The 12,318-nt window shown below is 39.9% G+C and overlaps 1 protein-coding gene across 22 annotated transcripts in view; it reads right to left on the bottom strand.

The window, feature by feature from the left end:
- Positions 1-12,318, bottom strand: part of MCF2L (MCF.2 cell line derived transforming sequence like) — a 163,906-nt gene that overhangs the window by 91,245 nt on the left and 60,343 nt on the right. For 2 of the 22 annotated variants that reach the window (XM_065059027.1, XM_065059032.1), the window contains exon 1: positions 3,424-3,927. The exons of 17 other annotated variants lie outside the window; for them this stretch is intronic. Coding sequence is in view for 2 of the 5 variants with exons in the window: in XM_065058859.1 (XP_064914931.1) it covers positions 7,061-7,181 (121 nt within the window). In the remaining 3 variants the exon portion in view is untranslated. Of the gene's footprint in view, positions 1-3,423; positions 3,928-4,043; positions 4,108-7,060; positions 8,261-12,318 lie in introns of those variants that run through there. 3 more of the 22 variants (XM_065058859.1, XM_065058979.1, XM_065058925.1) reach the window with 3 other exon arrangements.

Raw genomic sequence — 12,318 nt, 5'->3', positions numbered from 1 at the left:
CAAATCGTGTGCAAGTTGACAAACCTACTATCAATGACACCAAAGACTACTGACAGATACTGAAAAAAGGGAAATGTGAAAACTGAGATTGTCAGCAGGCCCCATCCATTATTTTCAGAAAAAACACCAACCAATAAGATTGAGGAAGGTTTCGTGTCATACTCAAGAAACAGAAGTTGTGTGTGAGTTTGGATTAACCACTGACTGAAACAGGATTTTTAAAAAATCACTGACCAAGAAATGAAACTCATAAAAGTTGCACTGATCTTCACTTCCTGCTTTGGAAGAAGATGTAGTGGCTCTAAAATAAGGTTAAAAAAACCAAATAAATACAAGAGCTAGCTTCAACCAGGATGTGCTGGAAATCTTACAATAAACTTTAATCATTTTAACCTGGCGTGCTTTACTACAAGGTCATGTACGTTCAACCTTTTCAGGTTGGCCTAAACTTTGAGGTTAATTTGAAGATCATGTGGGATTTTGTTAAACACTACTGGCATACACAGTAAAAGGAAGTAGTGCAGGCCATCTTATTAAGCCATTGCAACAGCACATGAGACTGTGAACTTCTTGAAAAAACAATGAAGAAGATAAAGGGAGTAAATAGAGTTACATCCTGGCTCCCAGACTGGTTCTGCCCAGAGAGTAAATACCTTCTTGTTGACAGTTCTCCATACGGAAAAACAAAAGCACACTATAAGAACAGTAAGTCATTTTTACTCTAAATTATTGAAGGAAAGTATCTCTGCTGATTCATCAGGGAAACTGTAAATTCTTTTTTTCATTATTGCATTATTTTTTCAAATCTCATTTCCTCATAAAGGCATATATTCTTCAGCAGCCATGAAGGCAGGAAAATTTTCAGTCCTACTAACTCACTGCATACTATGGCATTAATGCCACATATACTAGTGCCTCTAATTAAATTGGCTTTTAAGATAGCACTAATGGTCAGGAAGACATTTTTTCCCCATTTCAAGAATTGCAGGCACAAACAGATTTTGTTTTCTGAGGATTCATTTTACATGTATTGAAGTAACAACAATTTTGGACATCTTTTTCTCCATTTGCATGTGTGACCCTTAATGTCAAACAATAACCCCTAGAAAAGGTCTGTTCCTTGTAAGAAGACTCATAGGCAGCTTAAATCTTAGCAAACAGGGACAAAGAGAAAATCATAGGCAAAGGCTGGAGATGCCCAAGGGGCAAGGTCTTGTATTGCCCCTAAATCTGTAGGTGCATGTCTCTCTTTAATTGGAAAGATTCTTAGAAGCCCTTATTTTTTTACAGGAATCATCATCTAGGGGAATAAAAGCAGTTGCCTGTACATCAGTATCCCAGAGCCTACATATTCCTTTATTATTATGAACACAGCTGGAGAAGTAAAATTTTTCCCCCAAACTGAGTAAGGCACCAAAACTTTTAAAATGGTAACTTTTATAACATTGTAATTTAGAATACCATAATTTTATGTTGTTTAAAAAGGAATTCACGTAACTTTTAAACACAAGAAATGGGAAATAATAAGCAATTTCAGGGATCTTGAGCGGGACCACTCTCTGCTGATAATGTAAACCATTTTAGATATTTTTGCCTTCTATCACAGCAGGCATGATTGTAAGATATATGCCCCTCAAATCACGCATTTCTTTCACTTTTACTTCTTAACACAAACAATAAAGATTTTAAAGGAAAAAAATATATTTCAAATTTCAGGGAGAAGCAGTTAAAAAGGAGGCTGGGATCCCTCAGTCTTATAGAACAAATCAGCACAGACACCTCAGTGAAGAAAGAAAAACATTCACCCGTGTTGCTGAATTGGTATCTTTGAACAGTAACAACCTCCCTATCAGAAAACATATACTCAACACACTACAGTAGCAGAAACTATCTTATAAAATTGTGTTTCGATGCTCTGAAAGTGAATTCTGAGGGGAGCAGCAGCTCATTCTTGATGGACATACCGCTTGGGAACTTTTCTGTCTTTGGAAGGATGTCAGCTGTGACTGGTTTTGCTGATGTGCTCATTTTTCACTAACTTAGCTGAGCCAAATAAATAATTTAATTTAAACACATCACAGATATTAACTAGTACCAAGCTGGGGCTGGGGATGCTATTTGAGAAGAAAGTCAGTTCTGTAAAAACCTCATATGAAAATTTAGATCCTAAAATATCTAATATTTTACTTCCTTCAGAAAACTATTTAAAATAAAACCAAAATACTACCACCCACTAGACTCCTCCAACAACATGCATTCTGTCAATAGAGTTTATTTTCAAGAATCAAGGAACCAACAACATGGATAGTAGTAAGACTCCTTAAATCCATGGTTTTTCTGGCACATATAAAACAAGGAGTTTAAAATGCTTCCAAGAGCACAGTCCCAAGCCACACACCTTACCCACCCCTAACTTAGCAGACTCCAGTTTAAATTTACTAAATCTGAGAGTTATTATAAAATTAAGCCAACTTACCCTGCGCTACAAAATCCAGCCATGAACACCATTCTGAGAAAAAATAATAGCTCTTCATTTCAGCTACAGAAATTCCTCTCTGATTCATTGTCAGACAAGAAAACTGTCCACTTTTCCCTTCCTTTGCTTAGAACAAACTACCCTGAGAAGGTAAGAGCTTTCAAATTAATTGAACTTTGTTCCAAGAACGCAACAGGTGGCACAAGGTGACTTTACAAATATATTTTCCTTCAGTAACACCATTGTTCTTGTAATTATCTCTCTAATTATAGTGTTCTCCCCTCATGTCCCCACCCTGAGTATTTACCAACTGCAGATATACCAGGTGTCTAATATATTCTATCTAGGCTATAGGCTGAAGTTCTAAGCATGTTTTCATTCATGTTAGGTTTTAACAAGGCAAAGCAAAACTGTTTTCCACTCGTACATTCATAACGTTATCTGGAATTAGTTGTATTGAATTGCTCACTCATAGTTTTAGTATTTTGGCACAGCTTATCACCTCTGCTATGGATTCACACCCAACTTTTCCAGCTTTCTGTTGGGCACTTCCAGCCGGGCAGGTAATGGAAGTCCCACCTACAACTCCAAATCTCAAATAAATCTCTTATCAACATGTTTATCCAGCCAGCAAATGAAGGTATGAAATGCAGCAACAGTAAACAGAGCCTTACATGCCTGGAGCTATCTAGCATGGGGACTAACACTAAAGAAGTTGTAGCAGCAGGCTTCTACACTGCCCAGAAATCTCCATGTTTACATAGGCTGCAGGCAGCTTTGGCTATGTTGAAGCCCTTAGGTACTTAGGTACGTCTGCTATATTCACGTATTCAGTCTGACATATGTTCAGTCTGACATTTCCTGCCTTCATGCATTTCGCTGTCCTATCTGTAAGCTAACACCCTCTTCCCACACAAGAGTGCCCAATATCCAGCAGAAATACTCACACAGCTCCAAGAAAAGATGCACTACATCTCTATCCCCTCAGCTGATGCAGAAGATCCAAGAGTGCTCTTCCTCTAGACTCCTCTTCGCTATTTGTGGTGAATTACCTAGGCTGTAGATTGATCAAGCTTTCTCTGACTCTTTCACTACAGAAGTCTGTTAATATTATACATCCACGATACAGCACTGCCTCACTGTACCTCGACACAGAACTTCTTTGTATTGGACTGGAAGGACCCTGGGAGACGGACAGTCTTCTCATCCATCCATTCATTACACTGTCATGGTTTAACAACAGCCATGCAGACGCCCGCTCACTCCCCCACCACCAGTGGGATGGGGAGGAGAATTGTAATATAAGAAAACTCATGGGCTGAAAGACAGTTTAATAGGTAAAGCAAAAGCTGCACATAGAAGCAGAGCAAAACAAGGGTTTCTTTCATTACTTCCCATCAGCAGGCAGGTGTTCAGCCACCTCCCGGACAGCCAGGCTCCATCAAGCATCGCAGTTACTTGGGAAGACAAATGCCATCACTTCAAACGTACCCCTCCTTCCTTCTTTTTTCCCCAAAATATATACTGAGCATGACATCGCTTCAGTCACCTTCACCAGAAAACCAACCTGAATCCAGTGTGAAAAGATCCAGACTCCAGGATGCCTCCAAAGATACTCCCTGTCCATACCAAGTGCAGCACAGACTGAAGACGGATGTCTTTGGAGTCTCCACTTGACAAACTTGTTTTACAGCTCTTGGTTCAAGCTGACCTAATGTTCCTATTTGCTTAGAGAAAGAGTGAGAAGAGGGAGAATCTCAAAGAATAGTCTACAAGCACTATGCTAGGAAGCCCACCACAAAGGGCCACAGCAGCTCAGCACCCTGGAAAATCTCCTCTGCTGTTGGGAGACAGGTGTCCCCACGGAAGACTACTTGAAGCCATGTGTTTCCAGGGCTGAAATCCTCCACAAACTCTACAACTGCCATCCCACCTGCCTGCAGCCGGAGGTGCAGAAGCATATACAAGGTGTATGGTCAGGGATGGATGCAGAAACCATGATGCTGTCTCACATGAGCCTGGCGGTCCCAGCCTGGGCCCTGCCTCCCCACAGAACACCCGGTCCTAAGCCTCTGCATTGCAAAGAAGAAGTGTCAGCAGAGCCAGGGCTCAACCATGGCAAGGGGCTAAAGGCACACAGCCCGTCCTGGGTAAAAGACACCCGCAGAGAACAACACAATAAGCATTAGGCCAAGCAGGACAGATCCAACGAGCTTATGAGCTGTAAGTAAATAGTCTGCTTTGTTAAAGTGAAAATAAAACAGAGGCGGATTTGATAAAGCATGAAGACTCTGGAAGCCAACCAGCTTCCCTTATTAAGGTAAATAAGGTAACACAAAACCAGTATATGAACTAGGATATTTATTGTTCATGTTAAGATTTCTATATTAGAGATTTTAATATGTGGGGAAAGGCTGAAGTGACAATGAGCAAACCTGCTCTTGGCAATTTCCAGAGGTGCTAATGAAGAGAGAACAAAGCTCTGTGAGACCTGGGACAACAGGACAGAGTGGGTTAATTTTGTCACAAGGAGAAAAGAGACGCATACATCATGGGACTCACAGAATCACAAGCAAATTTACTTTGGAAATACGTGTTTGCCAATAGTGTAGTTTTATCCAGTGTTGCTAAAGGACAGAAATGTTCCTAGGCTGCAGTACTTCTCCCTTCCACAATCTAAACCCTTGATCCACTTTCATTTGGTCTGGAAGTGACACTGAAGGCTGAGATCTGCCACCAGGAAGGCAGAAAAACTCTTATCAGTCCAAAAAGCCATAAAACCGCTTTGAGCAAAACAATGGAATAATTCTTACTGGATATATAAGGTTAACATTAAAAGCATATAATTGCTTTCCAACTGTCAACATAAAAGGGGTAACAGGAAGGAAAGGAAACAGAATTTTTGCATACTTGAAGACTTCAAACAGAAAAGGCTGCAACATGATCAAAAGGGGGTTTGGAATAATAATAAAGATAGGTGGGAGAGGAGACAGACTTCCTACACAAACATACAGCTTTCTCTCTATACACACCTACGTATAGAAGGAACCTGTAAGTAAGAGATGATTGTATAACATTACAAGATTTATATTGAGGATCTACGTCTGAAGGACATTAAGCTAAAATAAGGAAAACTCTGTTAGGATTTGTTCAATATATTAAATTTGTGTTTATCTCCTCTGCAGTCAAGGCTTTGCATTCATGACTGGCCAGCAGGCACCTGCAACTCGGAAGTACATAAATGTGATAAAATAACCGGTGCAAGTGGTAATATTTATGGCTACACTTTGAACTTGACGGCAGCGTGAATCCTAAAGGAAGGTAAGACTGAAACAAGGAGGCCTTGTTTTCCTTTGCTTTGTAAGACTGCAGTCCATGTGTTTAAAATACAACTACATTTTCCTGACTTTACTGTGATTACCAGCAATTAACATCAAACCTTTTTCTAGTCTGAGCTGAATGGAATTGTTATATCTTGACAATTTATTAGTTAGCACTCCTAAAGGCACCAAACCTTGCCCTCATGAATGCCCAAAACTGGTTAGTCAGGAAAGGTGAAATCTTCACATTTCAGAAGTTATGAAAAAAAAATGGTTACAATAAAAACTTACAATTTTCATTCCAAACAAAATAGATGACAAAAGACTCAGCAAGCACAGTATAAAAGAAGGCGTGAGGAAAACAAACCACCAGAGTGGTTTCCTATTCTAAGACTGTCAACATTAAAGAAAGGAATATTGAAAAGCCTTGGAAATTTTTTATGTTCCTATAAAGGTAGCTTAGTTTATGTTGATTTCAATTTCCTTGCTCCAAATCAATTTTAAAAGAAAAAAAAAAAGCCTCTGTTAAACCATAATAGGTCATTTGCATATAAAACCAAACCTGATTAATGAATTATTGAAAAAGCTGCTTCATCTTATCTCAACCAGTCAGGGTTAACATTTCAGGGAAAAACTCCAACAAAATGTAGCTTTTCTAAATACAAAGAGTATGTAATTATCAGTCATAGTAACACATTATTATACCACTTACTGTATGAAACAGATTTTGAGACTAAATAAATGGTGGCAAGTCCTAAAATTAGTACATTACACTTAATGATCAGAGGCTTCCTGATTTTTTTCAGTACAGTTAGAAATGTATTTTTGGTGTAATTAGTTGTATTTTTTTTAAGAGTGGAGCACTCAGTGAAGTTCTGCTGGAGTATTAGAGGGGAGTTGGTGTAAAGCATTCAAATCCGTGTCTGTTAGATACCATCATACACCTGGAACTGCAAGGAAGAATAACACACAATGTTTTTCTCCAGTAAGTACTGATGACAGAGAGCAATCACTATCCATGAGTAATATTTAACATGAGTAAACATATTTATGTTTTTAGTTATAACAGTTGCTGGATCTCTACATGAGTATGCTTTGAGAAAAAATACTAGTTCCTGCAAGACACAACAGAGTGGACAAAACCAGTAATGCCAATAGTAGGCTACTTACTGCTCATATTGATCTCAAAACTGCTCCAATTTAAGTGCAAAAATTCTATGCAGATATAAATCACACTATAGGATCACCTACACATTCACCTCACCAGAGCATATTTGGCGTGGGTTATTCCGTGAGTGTCGTCTGCCATGCAGAATTTGGATGAATCTTGGTAGGATCCTAGAGTGACTTTCATGTCCTTCCCTTAAATGGCGGCGTTGAGCCATGGATGTGTATCCCTGTATCTTCGCCAAGTTATTCACCGAAGGAAATAAAAAAACAGCTCTTCAGAATTACACTCTTCTAATGCACTGAAAGATACTCTGATTTTGGTTTTAACTATCAGTGGAACATAAAATTTCTTTGTCAAATTCAAATGCTACCAAAAAAGATTTTTAAAGGATGCAGATTTAAAGAGCTGGAAATGGGTGCAGGTCAGTTACTTGTATTGTATGTGCTCTTCCTCAGAAACCAATACCTGGTTTTACTACAAAAAAGAAAATCTGTTGGATTTAATGGACCAAAAATGTCAAGGTAGTTTCTGCACAAAGCTGCGAGACCCTCTCAGTTCCTAACGTGCTGCTCCCAGCAGACAGGACATCTTGCCACAGCTTCCAGTCCAACTAGTATGAATACTGGAGGCACCGCTGCTCACATAAGCAGGTCAGACTAGCAGATGAAAGTTTAAAGAAAAAAAGTGTGAAACTGCCCGTTTTTCACTGTTTCACCCAAAAGAACTGTAGCCAAACAGCCCTGTGTTGTTTCCGTTGCAGAAAAGCTTCCACAAACCACCCAGTTTGTTAGCGCTCTCCAGTCACACACAGCGATCCAAAGCCGCTGCTCAACCCAGGTCGTTGGTCCTGCTGCCTCTGTCTTCACATCATTCTCCTTAACGCGAGGGATGTTCAATCCTTGCAAAGAGACATTGGATGTTTCTCCTGAAGAAGGGCAAGTTGAAGGTCCTTCTTACAACTTCGCAGTCTTGCTCATAAGTTCACAACTCAGCACCTCGAGGGTAGAAATCTCAAGCTGAGACTTGTTGCATCTCCCACTTCTGTGTCTGAAGCACCCTGTATTCCTCAGGGGTCAGTGCTACACTCACGCCAGCAAATTTAAAGAAAATACCATTGTCAATACAGTACTGTCATTTAGAAACTCCTCTGCAGTTGGTTTGCCCGAAGTCAGACTCTCACCATCAATCCATCTCCTCTTCCTCCCCCTGAATTTGCACAGAAGTGAGGACTGAGCCCCTCAACGCCAAAGCCCGCTTCCAGAATATGTGAGCAGGGACGTCTCACAAGAAAAGCCTGAATCTTCCTGGGAGTTAACAAACAGCTAATAGGAAGGAAGGGAGGGGAAATGAATCCCAGGCTTTCTTAAAACATATCAGGAAACCCTACACTGTCTGTTCCCCCTGTCTCTTTCAATACAGGAGAGAGGAAATTGATAATGCTGCTTTACTTGGCAGTCAACATTTTCCTCTCAATTCTGTTTAACTATGTCCTGTATGGTCACAGATCCAACACAACCCCAATATACCATTACACACATCAGACTGAAGAAGTGTTTTGAAATATGATGTATGAACTATCAATACTATGAAAGCAAATTAAAACAGGTAACCTTTAGTTAAGTCACAAGTGAAGTAAATATTAACTAAATACAAAATACTGGCTTGAATAGACCTTACTAACAAAGGAAAATCATTACAGTTTTGGCTGGGAAATGTTTGACTTTCAACATGAAATCACATGCAAATGCCACAATCTTGAAATGTGATGATCAAGAATGGTATTAAAATAAATACAAACTGATGCATTCCATTCAAATGTCACTTGTTTTCCAAACTCATTATACTAAGCAGATGGACCACCACATACTACAGACATGCTACTCATCCTGGATCAAAGGCCTACCGAGCTTAAGGAAGGAAGAAAACAGTTTAAGGGTAAAAAACCACCCTGTTATACACTGCCACTGTATAATATATTCAGGGTTCAAACAACAGAAATACTGAAATAAGGCACAGCATCCATATTAAACAAAATTCCACATTTTCTTGTGCTGCTCCTCACTGGGAGACACAAAGCAGTGGCTGCACTCAGATACGGGGAGCAACAGCATCCGCAGAGACAACACTGCAACCTGCTCTTGGCTGCTGAGTTTCCAAGTGGAAGCACTGAATGTGACCAGAAGACACCTGCAGCATATTGCCAGCCATCAGGGCCTTCCTCCTGCCTGACAGGCTGCTGTTTCTTTGAGGATTTGGAGTACACCAAGCCCCCATGACCAAAGGACCTGAACTGACAATCAAGTAGGATGCCAATGAAACTACACATCTTCTTGCAGCAGCTGAGCCACCAGCTAGAAAAGTGACTCCTTGTCCCTGTGGCGTTTTGAGTGTGCAGTGACACTAGTGGCACACAGAAGAAAGCTCACCAGCAATTTGTCCAGAGGATTATTACAATAAAGCAAAGGGATGTTGTCCTTGCTTTCTTCATGTATCAAGTGCATGCAGAAGATAGATGACTTGAGTTGTGAAGTTGTTGAGTATACACAATCCTACTGAAAGCTAGCCATGAGCTACATCCCTGTTCACAAAACAAGCTTTTAATCTTCTTTCAAGCACTCAAATTTGTGCCTAGAAGCAAAGAAATTAATCACAACAATGGCTATGGCAGTATGCAATCAGAAGGAAACAGATGGTGTAATGCACTGTTTTCCAAACAGAAGCAGCCTCTATCTCCAGGAAAATAATCTGAATATTTTCCCTTGCCATTGGCATTACTATAATAAAAGCTCCTATTAGAAGGATTTCTGCATCAGCAGACTACATAGAAATCTAAAGACAGTAACGTTCTTTGAGTGTTACTTGGTGTCCTGGTTTTGGCTGGGACAGAGTTAATTTTTTTCTAGCAACTAGTATAGTGCTGTTTTGGATTTAGCATGAGGACAGTGTTGATAACAGTTGCTGATCAGGGCTTACACAGAGTCAAGGCCTTTTCTGCTTCTCACACCATCCTACCCGCTGGGGGTGCACAAGAATTTGAGAGGGGACAAAGCTGGGACAGCTGAGCCCAACTGACCAAAGGGATATTCCACACCATATGATGTCATGCTTAGTACGTATTTTGGGGGAAGAAGAAGGAAGGGGGTTGTTTGGAGTGATGGTGTTTGTCTTCCCAAGGAACCATGATGTGTGATGGAGATAGCTGAACACCTGTCTGCCAATGAGCAGTAGTGAATTAATCCCTTGGTTTGCTTTGCTTGCGTGTGTGGCTTTTGCTTTACCTATTAAACTGTCTTTATCCCAACCCATGAGTTTTCTCACTTTTACCCTTCTAGTTCTCTCACCCATCCCACCAGAGGGGAGTCAGTGAGCAGCTGTGCGGTGCTCAGTTGCTGGTGGGGGTTAAACCATGACAGTCTGGCAAAACCAACTACACTGCACCTTTCTCTTCTTTCATGTCACATAAACATTAACATTCAATCAGTAACACCTCCATGGTTATCTTTAAATGACTATGAACAGCCTGATGGAACCAATAAAATCGTGGCAATGAAACAGGGCTTATTTTTCTTATGCTTCATTTCCAGGCCTGTTTCTGACCCCAAGCATAATGTTGCACACTGACAAGAGAAGCAGCCCCACTGACTTAACGTCTATATACTTCCTCCGCTTCCTCTTTTGAGCTCGGGGAATCTCACGATATTTATTACCATAATGTCAAGTTTTTCTAGGAATCATTAAATCAAGCTGCATTTACTTTTATCACTACTGGGTGTTCTCATTGTCCCTTTCATCTTTTTGCCTGTGTAGGAGCCTTATCTTTATGGGACATCTCAAAGGCCCTACTGTGATTTTTCCTCAAAACCCTAACAATTATTTACAGGCCCTTCTTTACATCCTTACATGTCATTGAAAAAGTTCACATTAGAGGACAATGTATGCCTCCTAACCGTACAGTGCAGGAGGCTCTGGTAGCATAATCAACGCCGCTCTAGTGTTTCTCCTGTGTTTATTCCACTCCTCAAAACAAGTTTATCTTCACATCTGCTGATATGCCACTGCCACTGGTGTTGCCTTTTCTCTTTAACTGTGGAGAAAGGGAAAAGAGTGCATCTCATGGACAAGAAAACATGACATCTCTCATGCCTGGCACTTCGAAATGCCACCATGCACACACTGCACAGGAGTCATCTATATCTGCAATACCTCTTCTCCTGTCTTGCCCCTGGAGTCCCTGCAGGAAGGAGCTTCTACAGAGGAACTTCAGTATCAGAAGTGTTATCGCATTCCTGATAAAAAACCAAGGACTGACTGCAGGAGAGTTCTGACATTAGGAACATAAAAGACTATGAACATTACATGGGGAATTGCATCTGACACACACATATGCAGAGCTCAGAAATTACTGTTTCTTTGAATAGTTTCTAAAAACAAAATATAAGGGTACATACAAGGTAAATCTCATTGTTTTTCCAAAAAGGTGCAAGTGCAATGTGTATCTTTCAGCATCAGCACATTTGCAATAACAGTGGGAATGAAATGAGGGGGAAGAAAAGCAAAATGTTTAGATTTTTCTGTTTAAAGCATGTTCATCACTGATCTCTGCACACGTTTAGTTTGTTGAGAACAGTGGTGCAAATAGAAAGCTAAATTGGACTCATACTACACTGTTGAACAAAATCATCATTTTGTACATTAAAAATATAACATACAAGCTACTTCTAATCTGAAATGTAACCTGTTTTATAGAGTTGGACACCCATATACTGTAACAAGGGAGCACTGATTGCTGTCATGCTTGGTTTTGAGCTTCCTTATAAGCATACATGGATGTTGAATTATTGCAAGTATTTTGCTTGTGCTGATTTGTTTAAATTAAAACCAAGCTGACAAAAATTAATCCACATCAGAGGCTACTCACTAGGCTAAAACAGGAAAGAGTCAGCTAGAGGCTGATATTTTTACACCTACAAATTCCACAGGGCTCTTGTAGAGGGAAAATGCTGAGAAAAAACCTGTTAAATAAATCATTATTCCACAATGCCAAGTAGATCAAAATACAACAAGAGAATGACTCTTCCTTTTTCAGTGTGGATGAGATGGATATCAAGTTTAGGTACGTCTGTTGTCTATATTATTTTTATACGTGTTACAATTGGATAGGTGTGCTTATATTTCACTTCTAGGCTACGCTATAAGAAAATTCTCTCTAACAAGAAGAAAGGGCTCCCATAGTGTAATCTAGAGCATCTGTGAACTGAAATGACATTTAATAAAATAGCGTGGCATATAAGGAGGAGAAGCTGAAATGGGTAGAAATCTGAGAAATAGAGATGGAGATATATCCTGGCAAA

This window comes from Columba livia, chromosome 1 (assembly GCF_036013475.1).
Source record: "Columba livia isolate bColLiv1 breed racing homer chromosome 1, bColLiv1.pat.W.v2, whole genome shotgun sequence".
Lineage (NCBI taxonomy): Eukaryota > Metazoa > Chordata > Aves > Columbiformes > Columbidae > Columba > Columba livia.
Note: the sequence above shows the minus strand (reverse complement) of the source record. Positions and strands in the feature narration are given on the sequence as shown.